Source organism: Cynara cardunculus (assembly GCF_001531365.2).
Source record: "Cynara cardunculus var. scolymus isolate 2C chromosome LG 5, CcrdV1, whole genome shotgun sequence".
NCBI classification, from domain to species: Eukaryota; Viridiplantae; Streptophyta; class Magnoliopsida; order Asterales; family Asteraceae; genus Cynara; species Cynara cardunculus.
The window spans coordinates 30,731,160-30,749,721 of record NC_037532.1 but is presented as its reverse complement, the minus strand read 5'-3'; the positions used below and the strand labels follow the sequence as shown (position 1 = coordinate 30,749,721).

Genomic DNA, 18,562 nt, shown 5'->3' with positions numbered 1-18,562 from the left:
AAAAGTACAACTTATCAAAGCTCGATTTTTGAATTCGTATAACTAATTGCGGATAAATATAATCAAATAGAGGATAAACATATTATTTTAAAATATAAAAAATATCAATTAGTTTGCACGGTTTGTACCAATTAGTTGGTTTTTATTTGAACGCTCCCCTATATATATATATATATTATAACATATTTGAAAAACAATTAAAATACAAACATAATTTTACTACAATTAAAAAGTACAAAATTATGCAAATATTTTTATAAAAAGTAACAATACATAATAAGTAGTAATATAGATCACTCGTAATTTCGATTTGACCAAATATATTCAACCAAGTCGGAGTGGAGTTGATGATGACTTCATCTGATCGCATTTTAGAATTTCGTTGAAAATAATATTGGAATACATGGTAGAAGCTTGAAATATTTGAATTATCTACATCTTCAACAAATAATATAATAATAAATTAAAAATTAAACTTATTAATACAAAAACTTGTATAAAGATTTACTAGAGAAAAAAAATTAAAAAATATATTTTATAATAATTATTTCATATCAATTTTTAACTTATATCTTTGATTTGTTAAAAGAAAATAAATTGTTAAGAAATAACAAAATAAAATAATAACAGAAAAGAAATGTATACAAGAACCCAGTTCTTGTTCAAGCACCTAGATTCTAATAAGAATTTATGACTGGACAAAAACAGTTGTCCTACAATGGAGGTTCTTGTAAAAACCTCATAAAAAACCTCCATTATAGATACTCTTATAGGGATGGTGATTTGTCCCGACCCGGTGGGGAACCCGGTTCACCCGACCCGAACGGGGACGGAGATTCTTCATGGGTCCCGGGGCCGGGGATCCCCGGTATAATCAAAATAAATGATACTATTTAAAGGGTTTGACTGAGGTTTTACCGGGTTTTGATCGGGGATTGCTAGAGATTTGACCGGGGACGGGATAATAATCCCCGTACCCGTCAGGGACCGGGGCCGGGACCGGGGGACGTTACTACAAACCGGGGGCAGGGATTACAAAACCCGTCTCATCTTCGTCCCGTTGTCATGCCTAGATTCTTATTTTATTGAGGTGACAGAAAAAGAAAGTGTAACAAGTGAAATCTTTAAAGGTTTGACCATGGTAGATACTCCAAAATCATGTTTGCACCTACCACTTTAATTTCTAAAATAAATATGGACAATTATAGTAAATGTATCAAAATACAAAGAGAAAATATAAATTAATTATAATTTTTAAAAAAATTAATTTTTCTGGGATTATCAAATAATTTTTCTATAAATATATTTTTTTAATTATAAATTCTTAATTTAATTTTATAATTAAAAAAATATCATACAAATTAAAAATATCAGTTAAAAATTTTCTTTAATTATTGCAATCATTTTCAAGTTAAGTTGCAAGTTAAGTTTGACCAATCAAGATATAATCCAACTCTTTAAGAAATATCATTTACTAGAATATAGTTACATCAAAAACAAGTAGCCTCAATAAATGCCTATTTAATTTTTGTTTTTTTTATTAACCTAGATATTCAACCCGCTATGCGAGCTGACTAATCTCAGGACGACCACATGCTTTGCAGATAGCTCGAAGTCACCGCATTTGAACCTCCGGGGCCACAAGGGATTTTTATTTCTCTTTGGATTTGAACCTGAAACCTCCTGGTGTTTTTGATATTTGGAGTCAAGCTCAAACCAATCAGACACCACCCTCAGGGCCGTCCCTAAGGGAGGGCGACACGGGGCGCACGCCCAGGACCCAAAAGTATCAAGGGGCCCAATTTTTTTCCTTAAAATACAATATTAGTTAAAAAGAATTTAATAAATTAAAAAAAAACCCAAAAAATTATAGCATATAATAAGAGGCAAAAAGAATTTAGTAGATAATAAGGGCACAAAAATATATCAACTAATTACATTCAAAAAGAAAATAAAAAAATTTAATTGGTCATTCATTATATGCTATTGTTTATTGTCTCTTTAATTTTTTTTATCTCCAATAAGATCCAATGATATTGGCTATTGCTATCTCTATATGCTTGACTGTTTTTGTGCTTCAACTTTAAGATCATGTACTTGTTATTGCTATATGTTTTTGTTGGATATTTTTATCGATTTTTGTTTCTATTGATTATTGTTATTTGGTTATCTTGTTCTAATTGTTTTTGTTGACTATTGTTATCTATTTTTGCTTCTACATAAAATATTTTACTATTGTTTGACAATCAATCTATTGTTCTTATAATTTATGACGTGTTTCATGATTTTATGATTAATGAATAAATATTTTCAACTAAATGTATTTAGTAATGTCTCTTATATATATCATGTTCTATAAACTTTTAATCTTAGCATCTTATTTTAGTTGAACAAAGAAAAAAGAAAAATAGAATTTAGATATTTTTCATCAATTATTTGACTTATGTATCTTTCATTGAGATTTCACCACACCACAATATTCTATTTAAGGGCTCAAATAATCATTTGTTGAGCTTGCATATTATATGTTTAATTCATTATTTATTCTTATTGGATCTCAATGGATCATCTTTTCTTTCATATTCTTATTGATCCTTATTTATCTACTTGTATAGAAAACCTTGATAATCTTATTTATTATTGATGTCTCATTGACCCTAATGATTACTTCATTCACACGAATTCTCTTTTTGTATCAAAATAACACATATTTATTGTTATCAAGATTTCTTTCCTCGCTAAATTATTAGCATTTCTTGTACTCAATTTTATACTGATGAATAAAAATTATTGAATTTTTTTCGTACTCACCGAGGGTCATTACAAGAAAAGTGAACTCTGACGATGCATTTTTTAGAGATGATATGTTTTCGCTATAAGTTATAGCATGTCGTTGTTATATACTTTTTCTGATTATAAATGAACTTTTTGCAACGACAAAAGTCATTGCCTTATTTCTTGCAGTGGACCCTATTTTTACGTTCGGTCAGGGCCTAACAAATGTCAAGAACGGGCCTGGGACCACCCTTGTGGTTTACCTATTTTAATTTAATTCCAAAACTAAATGTGATGGTTTGAGCAAACAATTTAATTTCAAAAAAACCAAATTAAATAAATACCGATTTTAATTTAATTCCGAAACTACATGCTTTTTCCCGACAACCATAAGACGCTAAAAAACCAATTGTCGTCAACAAATCAATTTGATGGTCGGATGGGACGAAACGAGAGGAAACCATTAATTGGTTTCCTGTTGTAACTTGTAAGTCGTATAGTGTATTTATTGCCATTGGGGTTATTCAATGTGTATTGTATATCATATTTTATATTTGATTTGGTAATCAATGATGATAGGTTTTAGTTGAGATATCGATCGGTAGCCGGGGACGGACCCAGATATGTGGTATAGGTGTGCAACGTGTCATCGTATTATTTCTCCGTCGAAAGGTAAAAATTTTAGGTTCGTGAACGGTGCAACCGTATTAATTTGTTGTGTGCCACCGTATGTATTTTGAAACTATAATGAGAACAAGTTTTATTTGGTAGAGTTGGTTTGCAAGGCTTTTATTCCACTCCAGACCCAAGTTCGAATCATGTTAGTGTCATTTTCTTAGTCAAATGGTGTCACCGTTTCAAAAAAAGTTCCGTATATTTGTTTCTTATAGTCAAACGTTTGAAAAAAAATTAGTACCATCGTCTACCTTCCGTGGCAACCACCGATGATCACTGTCGACCACATCCACCACCATCGTCTACCACTGTTTACCTCCACCTCCTCTACAACTACCACCTTTATATTCACAGTTGTCCACAATCTCAACGTCTTCCGCCATAACCACCATCGGCTAGCATCGCCTATTGCCATCACTACCACCATTGTTCATCTTCACTATCACAATGAGATTTACCCTCATTTGATATAACCTTAATATGGTATTTATTTTATGGTTACTACCGTCCATCGCCGCAGCCACTATCAGCGGTCACCTCAACTACAACCTCTTTTCTATCACCTCCACAACAATCATTGGCCACCCGTTGTCGCTACCACTACCGCACCTACTGCCATCTCTACTTTTACCACATTGACCATAACCACCACCACTATCCATCATCTTTACGTCACCCATAGTCACCGTAATCCACTAGCCACCACTGCCTCTACCTCCACCAAAATCACTACTTCTACCTCTACCCCTCAACACTGCCGCCAACCTCCGTCTCCGCCACAATAACCACCTCCAGTTCCACCATCATCGGTAACCACCATGTCGGTCACTACCGCATCTACCTTAACCACCACCATCTCATTCAATCGTCACTACATCTAACGATCTTCTAAAACCAAATAAAACATATGTTTTATTTGTACGAACTGGTTTTTTAAACTACCATCTACTATATCAAATTTCTTTTTCAAATTTGGTACTATTATATATGCATGTCATTATGTATATGAATATTGTATAAAAATATGTATTAAATTATTAAAATATTTATTTATTTTTGTTATTTGTAATTATTATATGATATATAAAATCATGAAACAATTTTTAGGGGTAATTTGTCCAGTTCTAACTACATCAAACACCAGACACACAACTTCTCTTGTCCAGTCATGTTCCCATTATCATGTCCAGTTATGTCTAGTCGAGTCCAGTTCAATCATATATGCATACCAAACCCTATCTTAAGGACCAAACCAATCTTTAGATTGAGTTGGACCCAACGGTCTTCACTAGTCATGACTAGATTCTAAAAAGTGTTGTTGTCCTTTATAAACTTAGGGGTCGTTTACCTAAATACTTACCCGGTAAGTGTTTAACGTTAGGAGTCAATACTATAATTTATTTTATTGGGTAAAGTTATAGTATATCAAAATGTATCATATACAACAATTTACCTGGTAAGCGCTTACATGGGTAAGAGTTGTTACCCTTTCTTACCGGGTAAGACTCTCCATCTTTATCATCGCTCTTACCGGGTAAGATTCTTGGCTCTTGCCATGTTCATCCGGTGAGGAAAATTACCCGATAAGTACTTACCAGGTAAGCGTTTAATAAACGGCCTCTTAGTAACGCTTATGAAATCAAAACTTGATAGAAACGTAAAAATGTTAACAAATGTTAGCATGGACTGTTAACAGAAGTTAACATTAAATTGTTAGGCCTTCAATTGAGAATATATCCCTCCCAAAATAAGTGTCTACATTATGGGCCACCATTTTGAGAACTCACAAAATTATGATAACTTTGAGAATTGGTGCATCATATGTTATTTCACATCATTTTTTCCATCTATGACTTGGACTTTATTGTATTGATTAACATATATTTGTTTCTACAATGTTAACATTTTTATGTGTTTGTGAAACAAAAAATACAATTCAAAATTTTCACATTGTTAATCGGATACATATAAAACAAATACATTGTGAAACAAACCAAATGGCTTTTGGCCTAGCGGTATGTGAGTCATTGGTCTTCTAGGAAGTCAAAGGTTCAAACATCACCAAAGGTGATGAGGGTGTGTGAGTTTATTTGTTCTATTTACCATATATAAATATTATATACTTAAAAAAAAATACATTATGAAACAAATATATACTAACTAATATATTAAATTCTAGTCGAGTGTAGTGTATAAATAAAACACAAAGTCAAAGGCCGAAAGTTTGAAACAGATAACTTGCCAACACCAACTTCACCTTCCCCCCGCCTACTTAATACCCATCTCCCTCCTCCCTTTCTCACTCCATTCATCTCTCTCACAAAAATGGTGAACTTTGTTGCTTTACAGCAGCCGTTGATTATCGCGTTGATGAAAATGGCCGGAGTCCAAACCCATACCGTCGAAATTGAACCTGGAACACTCATGAATTTCTGGGTCCCAAATGAAACCCTTCAAAAACCCAACAAAAAATCAAACACCACAACCACCACCACAATCGATCCCAAACCAGATAAGCCTGTCGTGGTGTTAGTCCATGGCTTCGCCGCCGAGGGAATTGCTACGTGGCAGTTCCAAATTGGGGCTCTCACGAAGAAATACTCTGTATACGTGCCGGATCTCCTCTTCTTCGGCGGGTCAATCTCCGACAACCCCGATCGGTCTCCTAGGTTTCAGGCGGAGTGTTTGGTTAAAGGGCTGAGAAAGCTGGGAGTACGGCGGTGTGTGGTGGTGGGGTTCAGTTATGGTGGGATGGTGGCGTTTAAAATGGCGGAGTTGTACCCTGAAATGGTTCGAGCCATGGTGGTTTCGGGTTCGATACTTGCTATGACTGATTCGATCAGTGATTCGACAATGAAAGAATTAGGGTTTTCGTCGTCGTCGGAGCTTTTGTTGCCGGATTCCGTCAAGGGTTTGAAGGCGCTTTTGTCTGTTGCCACCCATAAGAAGCTCTGGTTTCCTGATCGGCTCCATAAGGATTACCTCGAGGTTTCACTTGTTTCTAATTCTACCCCTTAACTATTCCTTATTGCCAATTTTAGTCCCTTATTAATAATTGGTATGAAATGATAAATACGTTGGGTTCTGGTGAGAAGGGATTTCCACCCTTGGATCAATGCTAATTGAAGAGACCCACTAGATCAAGTGTAGCGAGATACATCAGATCAATTCTTTTATTCATAGGTTGGTTTGAGATTAAAATAAAATAAAAACGTTTAACTGATTTGCATATGGTATGTAGGTAATGTTTAACAACAGAAAAGAAAGAGGCGAGTTACTAGAGGGATTGATCATTAGCAACAAAGACGATACCATCCCACAGTTCTCACAGGTATAATACCCCTTTTGTCTGTTTGGGTTGTCTCTTATATTAGATTATTCACATAACGGTTTGAGATGATTAATTTTTTTTTAGAGAATACATCTTTTGTGGGGCGAGAATGATCAAATATTCAAGATGGAGCTCGCTCAGAACATGAAATGGTAACCATGGTTGAGTTTGAGATCGAGTGACTCGTTTCATTTTATGAGAATTGTTTTGTTACAAATTGTTAATCTTTGATTGGAACTCTACCAAAACCAAACCAGATCAAACAAACCCAATATAGCTCACAATGAATGTAGGATATACAAAACCACAAGGGTGGTGTCTGGTTGGTTTGAGCTTAAGCTCTAAAGGTCAAAAGTACCAGGATGTCCCAAGTTCAAATCTAAGGAGGAATAAAAATCCCTTTGTGGCCACGGAGGTTCAAATGCGGTGACTCCGGGCTATCTGCAAAGCAGATGATCGTCCTGCGATTAGTCGGCTCGCATAGAGCGGGTTGGATGTCCAGGTTAATCAAAAAAAAAAGTTGCTTTGAACGATACTAAATTTGAGTTGCGTTCAAGGAAAACCTGAAGAAATTGAAATCAGAAAACCACGATAAAACGGATGAAAAAAGTTAGGGTGCAAAAAATCATAATAATATGAATGTCAAATATTAAAGATAAGAGTAAACTACGTTTTTGGTCCCTGTACTTTTTGGAATTCCTTGGTTTTTGTTCATACGGTTTAGTCATCATGGTTTGCGAAAACGTTTTGTATCAATCCCTTCCTTCAAACACGATTAAGAAAACAACGTTAAGTGACGGACATTTTAGTTTTCTTTTCTTTTTTTTTTTTGCATTTTTTTTATATAAAAATCAAAGTCCGCTTCAATTTTGATTACATCATTTTTCGATTAAAAAACAAAGGGGGGGGGGGAATTTTTAACGTAAAAATAAAGTTATAACCCTCCTTTAATTACATCTCTTTGATCAATCAATCGAACGGTTGGATTTCCCGTTTTCTGTTTATCTTTAACCTTACTCTATTTATTTTATACCAAATTAATGTTGGTTTTTCGGTTACAGGCAACTGGGAGAGAAGGCAACGGTTGAAGGGATTAAAAACGCGGGTCATCTTGTTCACATTGAACGACCGTGCGTCTATAGCCGGTGTCTCAAGAAATTTCTTTCCTCGCTACCGGCTGATGAACCACAAAAGTAACCAATCTAACGGTTATAATAAGTTTCGCGGTTTTTTTGTTTTTGGGTTTGTTTTAAATCGTTTATATTATATCTTATGATGTTAATTGATTATTTCTTTGAGTGTAAACTCTTGTATGATTATGTTGTGAACAAATGTGAAATAAAGTGAAGGGCTCTTTGAATTGTGATTTTGTTGTATAACGGAAAGGAGATAACGCTTAAATTAATCACAAATTAGAAATTTTGACTAAACTAAAACACGGGATAAATAAATCTCGAGTTTGAATACTTAGGGATGTTCTTTATGCACAAGAAAATGTTCCCAAAACGTGTGTGTGTGTATATATATATATATATATATATATGATGATTCGCCTACTAAATATGCATCCAATATAGAGTAAAGAGAGAGAGTCAGAAGACGATACCGTGGTTTACATGGAATCCAAATTGGGAAAAATCGACAATCTTGAAAGAATAAAATCACAAGTATGGTGACTTAGTCATTGTGTGTATTTGGAGAATGAAAAAATGAAATCAGTAATATCTAAACATGTTTATCTTGTGGAATTTATCCCGAGAGTTCCCTTTATTATGAGAAAGCATTCGAAAGGGGAAAAATGAAGTGTAAACTTGATGAAGCCAAAAAGGTGAAAGGTTTTTTTTTTAATTAACCTGGATATCTAACCCGCTATGTGAGACGAGTAATCCCAGGACGACCACATGTTTTGCAGATAGCCTAGAATCATCGCATTTGAACATCCGTGGCCACAAGGGGATTTTTATTTCTCCTTAGATTTGAACCTGGGACCTCCTGGTACTTTTGGCCTTTGGATGCAAACTCAAACTAATCAGACACCACTTTTGTGGTTCCAAAAAAGTGAAAGTGTTCGCCCACATGCCCGCATGTCCAAAAGCTTCACACCTGCAAGCAACTCTTCTGCCTAAAAAATGCATGTCTTACGCGTTCATGGAGGAAAAAAGCCACGCGCTCGTGTATATCTAACTGTAGTAGACTGTCCAAAAACCATAGGATATTGATGCGACAATTGTGATTAACTGATGTTTGGATTTTCTTTCGACTCGCACTCATTAAACCAAAGACATAATAAAAATAACCAGAGTCATGTTAGAGTTGCTCAGCCAGTACAACTATTTGTCATGAGTTTTACCTTAGGATTTCCACCAAACTAGCGTTTTCTACCAAATTGTCGTATTTCTCCGCCAACCACTCAAAAGCCAACACATGTGTTCCGCCAAAGATCCTCCAATTGGCAAAATTTTGAATTTTCAGGATATACGAATTGTTTGACTTTTCTGTTGATTTAGGCATATCAATCGATAAAAAGTGGATTCCACCAATTAGCAGAACCGATTGACGAAATTGGGAGTCATTTCTCTAAAACTCACAGAAAAGCGTGCATTTTTTTTTTCATTTTTCTTGCTACAAATTGCTAATTTTGTGCTTAGAAACAATCGTTGTTTTCATCCACAGTTTCTCGTGGTTTACCAATCATTTTTGAAAATGTACTTGCAACAAGCGTAATTGTTAGCTTGATCCTCCATTTAACCTTGTTGCCATCAGATGTTTAAAAGAAAGACCTAAAACGAGATTATGAAAACGTGCAAATCACTACAAAAACGGACTATTTTTTGCTATCAATAAAGACAATTACCGACCTTATTTAGGTGGAAGACTTTCATCATTGGCAAAAATGGTAGGTAAGGTACAACCGATGGCCCATACTGACGTATTTTTAAAATCAATGGTATGGCGAAAGCGGTGATAGAACATTGCAAATTTTTCCAACATTTCTGAAAACAAAATAATAAATCATGTTATATCGAGAACGAAGACTAATTGACGGCTTATCGACGACATTTATCAATGGTTCTGCAACATCCTTAAACAGACGGCCTAATATATCCATTAGCGGTCGTAAACTTTGTGTAAAATGTATACATCAAAAGGAAAACCATATTATTTTCACAAAAAATCACCGTTATTGACGGCTATTAACCGACGGTTTTTTAACGCATATGATGACCGACGGTTTGCCTTTTCCGAAAGGAGCGACAGTTTTAATTTCAGGATGGTTATTTTATACCTACATCGACGCCTTTTGGTCGATGGAAGTAGTTTTTGCCGTCGTTAAGTTTATTTTAAATTTAAAAAAAAATAGTTAAAATTTACATACAAATATTTAAAAGTGTCCACAGTATCTACATAATAGAAAACCCTCAATATGTCTGTCATAATAATGTTCACATAACAATTAAGGTGAAGCAGGATTAGAAATAACGAATCTCTTTATGATATATAGATTCGTTTTACAAGTTCATTATTACGGGTAGTTCCTACAAATAATCAGATTAATGGCGTATACAATACTTGAATTCTCGGCGTAGATGCTACATAGTTGGTTTTCATCCTTCAGATACTATGAATGGCCAGACAAATTTACTTCTTAATTATTTCTCTCCAAAAAACTTCAAAATGTCACTACCTCTGGAAGTAGCAACTTCTCAACTTACGAAGGGGTCAAAATATAAATAAATAAAAAATCTGAACATGATCTACAAGTACAAGGACCAAATATGTAAATTAAATTAGAGGTCTGCAAGTGTTTGAACAAATTTGGTTGATACACGATATATATATATATATAGGGTCGGGTTCACGTGAGACCAATGGTTTTTCGTGAGACCCGTAAGACCAATTTATGTTCATTGATCAAATTTATGAATTAATGATTTAATGGTTGCAAAGTTGCAAGGTGGCAATTTCGTAATTAGTGAGAAGTCTCGTGGCGTTTATAAATGTTCAGATCTGACGATTGTAAATCTAATCCAAAGATTGAGAATTGGTCTTACGGGTCTCACGAAAAACCATTGGTCTCACATGATCCCAAGTCTATATATATATATAACAACCGTATCATTTAAATTATTATATTTAGTTGGTAGTACCTTACCAAGTATGCACATTTGGTTGATACACGATATTAGAAGTCATGTACTATGATAGTATTATGTTACTGACTTATTTAAATATTTACTAGTTTTTGATTTTTTTATGCATTAAATATTAAACTTTCTAACTTTAATTATTTTATTTGAGCATTTGAATGTTTGCAAGTTTTATTTCTTACAAATAAACACCTTTAACCATCAAATGTGTCTGAAAACTCACGTCACTCAAAATTTGAACAAAATGGCAAGTTTTCATATTTGTAATATGAAGTTGGTACAAAACCAGTACCAACCGAAAAAAGTTGATATCAAGTACACTCGGTTGATACACGATATAAGGTTTTACATACCAATTACAATTAGTTCCGTCTTAAAAGTTGATGTCAAGTACAGTGGGTGATCAACCTTTTGCTCAAACATAGATGAATGTTTTAATAAATAATAGCGTTGTTTTAGACGAACGCTACATTTCCGTCAAAAGAAAATAACATGAATTGATTTATACCAACGCACAAGGTTACAATTACATCTTATTACTTTTAACAAATTTGATTGGTTTATTGTATGATATCAGTATTTATCTTCTTCAAAATAAAAGAACAAGTTACAAAACTTTCCAATCCCTTTTAAGACAAGGGAAAATGACAAAACCACATCATTGAACCCTATAAAACTGAAAAGAAAGGAAACCTTAATCTACAACAGATCTGTTACCTTCAACATTATAATTCAAAGTTCATGCCATCACCTGCAGAAATGCATCAAGGGTAAAAATGTAAATTACTAACTTGAAAGAAGAACCAATAGAGATGACTTACAATGGAGTTGTTGGAGATCTCTATCCACGAGTCAAGGGTCGTGATCGCTTTTCCGGATTCTAACGTCTCCCGAGCCACACCTACTCCCTCTCCTAGGCTATCTACGCATCCGCTCACCAACAAGGCGGCCGCCGCGTTCAATGCCTGACCACACTTTCTCGTTGATAAATGCTCGCTCGTTTTGGGATTTACGATCAATGAAGTTTGCATACATCACTATAACAAAACAGGTTTTATTGGACGCCAAATATGTCCAACTATCCTGAAAGACTGTTTATAGAACTTGAGTTTATAGGGTTAAATGCGTCATATGTAAAAATGTTACAATAAATTGATAGAAGATTTTTGGGCTTGTTAGGACCTTTCTGAAATAAAGCTTCTCATTGGTCTTTTTATATGACATAGTTTGAAAAAGTGGCTTTTAGGGGACAAAAATTTGTTAGAACACCCAACAACGTATTATCAACTTATTGTAACATTTTTACATAGGACGTACAAATGTTTGGTCCTATAAACTTAATCTTATAAAGTAGTCTATAAGGACATTTAGACATATTTAGCATCCTATAAAAACAATTTTGTTATAATGCATCTTATCCCCAGATCATCTGCCCCCTGAGGTAGAGGAAAGGCTTGCGTACATCCTACTCCCAAACCTTACCTCTGATGGGATTTAAGGTCAGGGATTTAAGAATGTATGCAAGGCTTTCTTCTACCGAAGGGGTAGAGGGACTGTTTCCGTTAAGACCAACACAAAATGGAGTTTGGCTAAATTTGGTTGAACTTTGAACCATTATCACATCGAATGTGAACAAAAATATGTGTAATATTTGAACTTTTTTCGATATAAAGAATATATATATTTGAACTTTATAAACGAAAGACTTACAAATGCATCAGCAATAGATCCTTTTTCTCCCGATAATACACGTCTTAGCATTTCCGCATTATACTTGGGATCGCCACCACGCAAGTCATCTACTGTACAACGTGGCATCCCGAAGTCCCCTGTAGAACACACATCTTGAGTTTAGTTTAAACATCGAGAACATATAAAAGGAACACAAAGACCATATAGAAGTAGGCATAACGAGTCCTCAACAAAATAATATGATAAAAGATAGTCAAAGACTCTGACTCGATACCAATTGGTATCGAGTGGATTTTTGACTAAGGGTTGTTTATTACCAGCTGACCGTCTCTTATTGGGTAAGAGGTGCATATCCGGTAAGAAGAGATGTTGTTTGCCTAACACACTCTAACCCACAAATATGTTGATCGATTTTGATTCGGTCAACACTTACCAAACACTTGGTAAACAACCATTTCCAGTCGGGCTTGCGAAGACCAAACCTCTTACGCAGACCGCACTGTTACTCAGTTAGTGTTTACCCAAATTGAGTTGGTAAATGGCCTCTAAGATGCAGTCGTAGATGGAAGTCATATTAGCGAATGTGAAGTCATATTAGCGAATGTAAGATCACTGGTCTCGACACATGGAACTGTAGAACTCATGGAATCATATTAACAAAGAAAATGTAAGAGACTTACGTGGGTCGAATGAGAAGTTCTCAATTGAGTTTTGGGTAACATCAAGGACTAGCCCTGGCCCTGAAATTGGAAAAAAGATCAGAAAAATCAAGATATAGGTTTGGAACACGGAAAGAGTGATCAGCATTTCAACAGCTAACACATTTACGGTTTGAAATGTTGATATAACTCATTATAAAAAAGAACATATAGCTGATATTACCAAGCGGACTCATTTCATCCAAGCCTTCAGAGTGGACAACTAGTGCTCTTTTCATGCCGAAGCGTTGAAGTGCTTTTGCCATTTTATGAACCTATGCAATATAAAAAGCATAGTCAAACATATGAATTCAAGCTAATCATAAAAGAACCATGACCTAATTTACTAACCAAAATTTGATAGTCATATAGGTAAACAAAGGCTAGAAGCCAAACAAACCCAGTATATCCCACACATACGTAGGGGCGGGGATGTATGCACACCTTGCCTCTACCCCCAGATAGAGAGCTTGTTTCCGTTAAGACCCCCAGCTTGCAAAACACAAGCAAAAAAGAGACGTGGGAAAACCCAAAAAGTGGCATAGTAACATAGTATGAAGGCTAGAATCATCCACATACTAACAAGAAACTAGCCAAACCCACTGAACCCGGTATATCCCACTTGAAAACAAGGTTGGGGTCCTCTACCCTAGAGGCTAGAGAGTGCGGTTGTTTTTGTGGGGACTCCTTGCTTGTACAAATGTGTGATCATATATTAATGGGATATTAATGTTTCAATTCATGCAACATAAAGGTAGAGGCACTTACTAGGTCTTCCTTGTAGACACCAACAACTGCAAAAGATACACCTGCTGGATTTAACATAGGACCGAGGATGTTGAATACAGTTTTCACTTTGAGCTGCTTCCTCACAGGTCTAACAATTTGCATAGCAGGATGGTATATCGGAGACATCATAAAACCAATTCCCACCTTGTCCACACACCTTTTGACCCCCTAATCCAACGGATAACAAATTGGACAAAATACGTCCAAGAAATTTAATAGCTTTATTTAATATGCAATATGAAAACCTCATTCAAATCTATACGTTCTCAAGTATATAAATATATAAGGCAAAACACACACACGCTTCTCACCTTTGGGGAAGGTTGAACCCTTGACCTCCATGGAGGTTGGGATTTACCAATATCATGGATAATATTGGGCCAATGACCCTTTGGTCATTCAAATCTATACATGTTCACTTCCCTCATGTTTACACATACACTACAAATTATTGCAATGCACCAACAGATGAAAGTGACCTTTATGAATCGAAACAATACCAAATTCATAATTGCTTTCAATTGATCATGATTGTGACCATATTAGGACATTCTTGATCGTGGTTGTGACCATCTTAGGACATTCCTGACCATGGTTCTGACCATCTTCGGAATTCTTGATCTTTGTTCTGACCATCTTAGGACATTCTTGATCAAGGTTCTCACCATCTTCACACGTTCTTGATCACGGTTTTGACCATCTTCGCACGTTCTTGATCATGGTTCTGACAGCAACTTTAGTAGGTCTTAGCCATAAAGACCCAACGGGTTTTTGAAAGGTAATTGGCCCTTTGGTTGATTCTATTCTAGTTCTTGATGGGCATGATATGATTTACTATGTTTTTGGTTTTTCTTGTAAAAATGCCGAAAGAAAAAGAACTCTAACAATGAAGCATTTTGAATAACTATTAGAATGTGAAGGCCAAAACATAATCCTGCTTGCATTTTCTATCCGAACTTGTTCATGCTTGCTAACTACAATGATTTCTTTGCAATGTTTCATTCTGGCTCAACGAATCAATCACTCTTTCCTTTTAATTCGATAGTTGGTAGCTACAAATGTCGAAAATAATCTCCTGATATAAATAGCTAGATCATGGCGAAACGACAATTGGCTCGGTTTTGAAGTCACAAGCTTGAAGGAAGGTTAAATAGATAGCAGCTTGAAAAGTGCAATTAAACCAAATTAAAGAAATTCAACAAACCTCAGGTTCTAATTCAATCGCAACACCCAATTCTTCTAATACATCAGCACTTCCACATGCAGATGAGCTTGACCTATTCCCTTGCTGCACCACATGATTTAGATCATTATAACCTCGATGTAACATAATCTTTCAAGAACACCCCCAAGACACAGAAAATGCTTTGATTTCTATTCGTTATGTTTGAGTTTGGTATATGGACGTGATTAGACAGGAGTGGATGGGCGAGAGTGAGGTAGGCAGGTGAAAAAAACTATGGAAGGTTTTAGGGTTTTAATCCGAACATGGGTAATTTAGTAATTTACCAAATTTGTCTCATCTCTCTCTCGTTTTTGTTCCGCCTATTTTGGTGGAATAGAAAAAATGTGTTTTGTCCCACTCAGTCCTGTCCCGTCTCGGTCTAAGTCACACCAAACGTGGGACAACAAGTTTTTGCACCGCCTTGTCCTGTTCTATCTCGTGTACCAAATTTAACCTACAAGTTGAAAGAAAAAAGCCACCTTTGCAACTCTTGCTCCACAAGCGGCTGCTAGTATTGATGATCCGGTTGAGATATTAACGGTATTTGCACCATCACCACCGGTTCCAACAATGTCCACAGCATCACCTAATCCTTCTACCTTTTTACAGTGTTTGATCATGGCTCTCGCCAATCCCACCACCTGCGCAATCATGATCCCAAACATTTAAATCCCTCAATGAGCACTTCAAAAAAGTCTATCAAACTTAGTCTCATCTCAAACGTAGATGAATCGTAATCTCCATCAAAAACATCTCAAACCACCCAAAAAGTAATCCAATGTCAATACTGTTTTCTAAACCCAACTAACCGAGCCCAACATATCCCACCAGAGCTGGGGTATGAAGTGGGATGCACGCAGGCCTGTCATCTACCCTGGAGAGTAGAGTGGTTATTGATGTACGCAAACTTGACCTCTACCCCACAGGGCAGAGTTGTTATTGATGTATGCAAACATGTTCTCTACCCCAAGCCCACCCTACCCAGAGGTGGCGTTTAAGATGGGATGTACGCAAACCTGTCCTCTACCCCCAAGGGAGCAGAGTGTAGTTTGTTGATGTACGCAGACCATGCTCTCTACCCCACCATAGAGTAGAGCGGTTGTTGATGTTTGCAAATATGTCCTCTACCCTGGAGAGTAGAGCGGTTGTGCTTTCGGCACTGCTTTCTATTTTTGTTGAATCTTAGGGGCCGTTTACCAAACGCTTGTTGGGTAAGCACTTAACAGGCCACTTACCTTACCAGGCAAGTATGGCAAGGGCAAGAATCTTACCCGGTAAGAGGCATAGCAACAACCTAGGCTAGCTAAACAATTCATTTTGATGGCCGACAATGTTATTCAACAAGGCAAGAGTGGATGGTGACTCTTACCGGTAAGCTTTCAGTAACCGGCCCCTTAGATGCATAAGATACACATTCATTGAGGAAACAAAGAACTCCAGACTACACAAGGGCAACACATATATCTAGACTCATCCATCAAAAGTGAAATCAATATTAGTTTCAATAAACTCCCTTGGCTTAAAATTGGGCTATAAGTTGACTTTTTATGGTCAAACTAGACATGTGTCTGATACAAAGTCAAAATCAAGATCTAGCAAGAGATCATATTCAATTTGGCGTACACCTTTTTGTTTCATTTTTCTTTGCAACAATTATTGAACTTACTTCTTCATAAGTTTCACCTTTGGCTCTCAAAAGAACAAGAAAAGCACTTATCAGCGAATCATTGGCATCATGCAGTAGAAAATCGAGAGACTCCTCCGCCTCTGCCTCGGTCAAATTCTTTCTATCAATCAACGACTCAATCAACTACATCCAACAAAAATCAAACGATTATAAAAACGATTAATCGAATAAACGGCATCAAGCAGAAATAAAAACCTGGGCGAACGATGCGGTTTTGGAAATGGAGCCGGGTACGAATCCATCTGGGTGAGCAGCAGTGACCAAATGCTTGAAAGCTCCAGCAGTGTGTAGATTAAACAGACAGGTTCTTTGAATTTGGGTTTTTGGAAAAGGGGATGAAATAGGAGTAAATGTGGGAAGTGGATGGTGAAATCGAAGAGTCGCCATTGATGTTCAATTCTAAGACACAGATTGTTGGATTGTAGTTAGGAGCAGCGTCGACGAGTGAAGACTGATGAGCAGAGAAGGCGTCAATTTGAGCTCGAAATTTAACCCCCGAGGTGGGACCCACATGACCCAGGTGGGAATTTTCAGATTTGGTTTGTAACCCCCTGGAACGAAATATGGAAAGTCAAGTGCTCAATTTTGAGATTCGGATTTTGAATTATTTCTTACTCGGCGTGTTTGAGTGTTTGGATAAATAATTTATATTGGTGTCAAAATAGTAATAAGAAGTTTTTGAAGAAGTTAAAACATTTTGATTTATAAAAAGTTGATAAGTATTTTTGTAGAAAAACATAAGTTGTTTCAAATAAGCAATCTCCAACACCCCTTTGGATTGGTTGGATTTCGGTAGTTTTATGTCATATCTATATCTTTACCAATCTTATAAATCAGATTTAAGAAAAGTGTTAAGAACAATCGTATATTGAAATAGATTTGTTCGTTCATGTGTTTGATTTTTGTTACGGTTAGGAACATGTTTTGTTCCAGATTTTAATATTGAAATAGGTGTTTTTCATTTCAGTTATTTATCTGTTCGATTTTTTTATCTGGAAGAAGAAGGTTTTCGAAATGTGGTTAAGTTGAAGCTGTTTTGAAGACTCTTGCAACGATTGTTCAAAGGTATTATCCTCAAACCCATCTTTGTTTCTATGGTTCTATGATTTGGTTTACTGTTAGTTTAATTTATCACTTGCTTGGTTTCATTGTTATTTTTGTACACGAAGTTGTTCTTTGCCTAGTAACATGTCATTTGAGTTGTATAATTTTGTAAGGTAAGATGCTATATTTGGTTCCTTATGACCTGGTTAGATTACAACTTAAAACTTCAAAATTCACCCCACTGCTGCTTCATGTTTAGTTTCGAGGACGGAAGCCCTTTTTTGGTTGTACGAGTCCACAATCACTACACGAGATGAACCTTGGTTAATTACCATGTTATTAACCGATCAAAACTTGTGGAGTAACCCTTACCTTTTGGGTGGAATTGCCACTGAAACGTCTGGATATTCTCTCGTGTTGTCTATCTAGTTGAAAGAACTTTCACTTTCCATAACCAAAATGAAAGAAAGTCAACCTGTCTTATTTGGTCTATGTACC

General features: G+C 35.9%; 2 protein-coding genes across 2 annotated transcripts; one reads left to right on the top strand and one right to left on the bottom strand.

The window, feature by feature from the left end:
* The first annotated feature begins 5,775 nt into the window (after nucleotides 1–5,775).
* LOC112513169 (2-hydroxy-6-oxononadienedioate/2-hydroxy-6-oxononatrienedioate hydrolase-like) lies at nucleotides 5,776–8,147 on the top strand. The gene is made up of 4 exons (XM_025119333.1): nucleotides 5,776–6,438; nucleotides 6,692–6,781; nucleotides 6,866–6,933; nucleotides 7,843–8,147. Exons 1-4 carry the CDS (start codon nucleotides 5,776–5,778, stop codon nucleotides 7,976–7,978), a joined length of 957 nt encoding a protein of 318 aa, XP_024975101.1. The 3' UTR covers nucleotides 7,979–8,147.
* Nucleotides 8,148–11,433: 3,286 nt separating this feature from the next.
* LOC112512695 (anthranilate phosphoribosyltransferase, chloroplastic) lies at nucleotides 11,434–17,470 on the bottom strand. The gene is made up of 10 exons (XM_025118795.1): nucleotides 17,216–17,470; nucleotides 17,000–17,143; nucleotides 15,813–15,974; nucleotides 15,313–15,396; nucleotides 14,088–14,276; nucleotides 13,504–13,594; nucleotides 13,302–13,361; nucleotides 12,640–12,758; nucleotides 11,751–11,894; nucleotides 11,434–11,680 (listed from the first exon to the last, which is right to left on the bottom strand). The coding sequence occupies exons 1-10, from the start codon at nucleotides 17,405–17,407 to the stop codon at nucleotides 11,669–11,671; spliced, it is 1,197 nt and encodes a 398-aa protein (XP_024974563.1). The 5' UTR covers nucleotides 17,408–17,470; the 3' UTR covers nucleotides 11,434–11,668.
* Nucleotides 17,471–18,562: the final 1,092 nt, after the last annotated feature.

What these genes read in the sequence shown, in the direction of transcription:
- LOC112513169 (XM_025119333.1), top strand. Translation starts at nt 5,776, where the DNA reads ATGGTGAACTTTGTTGCTTTACAGCAGCCGTTGATTATCGCGTTGATG. An exon ending in TCCATAAGGATTACCTCGAG is followed by an intron (nt 6,439 to 6,691) that starts GTTTCACTTGTT and finishes TATGGTATGTAG; the next exon opens with GTAATGTTTAACAACAGAAA. An exon ending in CCATCCCACAGTTCTCACAG is followed by an intron (nt 6,782 to 6,865) that starts GTATAATACCCC and finishes ATTTTTTTTTAG; the next exon opens with AGAATACATCTTTTGTGGGG.
- LOC112512695 (XM_025118795.1), bottom strand. Translation starts at nt 17,407, where the DNA reads ATGGCGACTCTTCGATTTCACCATCCACTTCCCACATTTACTCCTATT. An exon ending in CGATTGAATTAGAACCTGAG is followed by an intron (nt 14,277 to 15,312) that starts GTTTGTTGAATT and finishes CCGTTGGATTAG; the next exon opens with GGGGTCAAAAGGTGTGTGGA. An exon ending in GTGTCTACAAGGAAGACCTA is followed by an intron (nt 13,595 to 14,087) that starts GTAAGTGCCTCT and finishes TATATTGCATAG; the next exon opens with GTTCATAAAATGGCAAAAGC.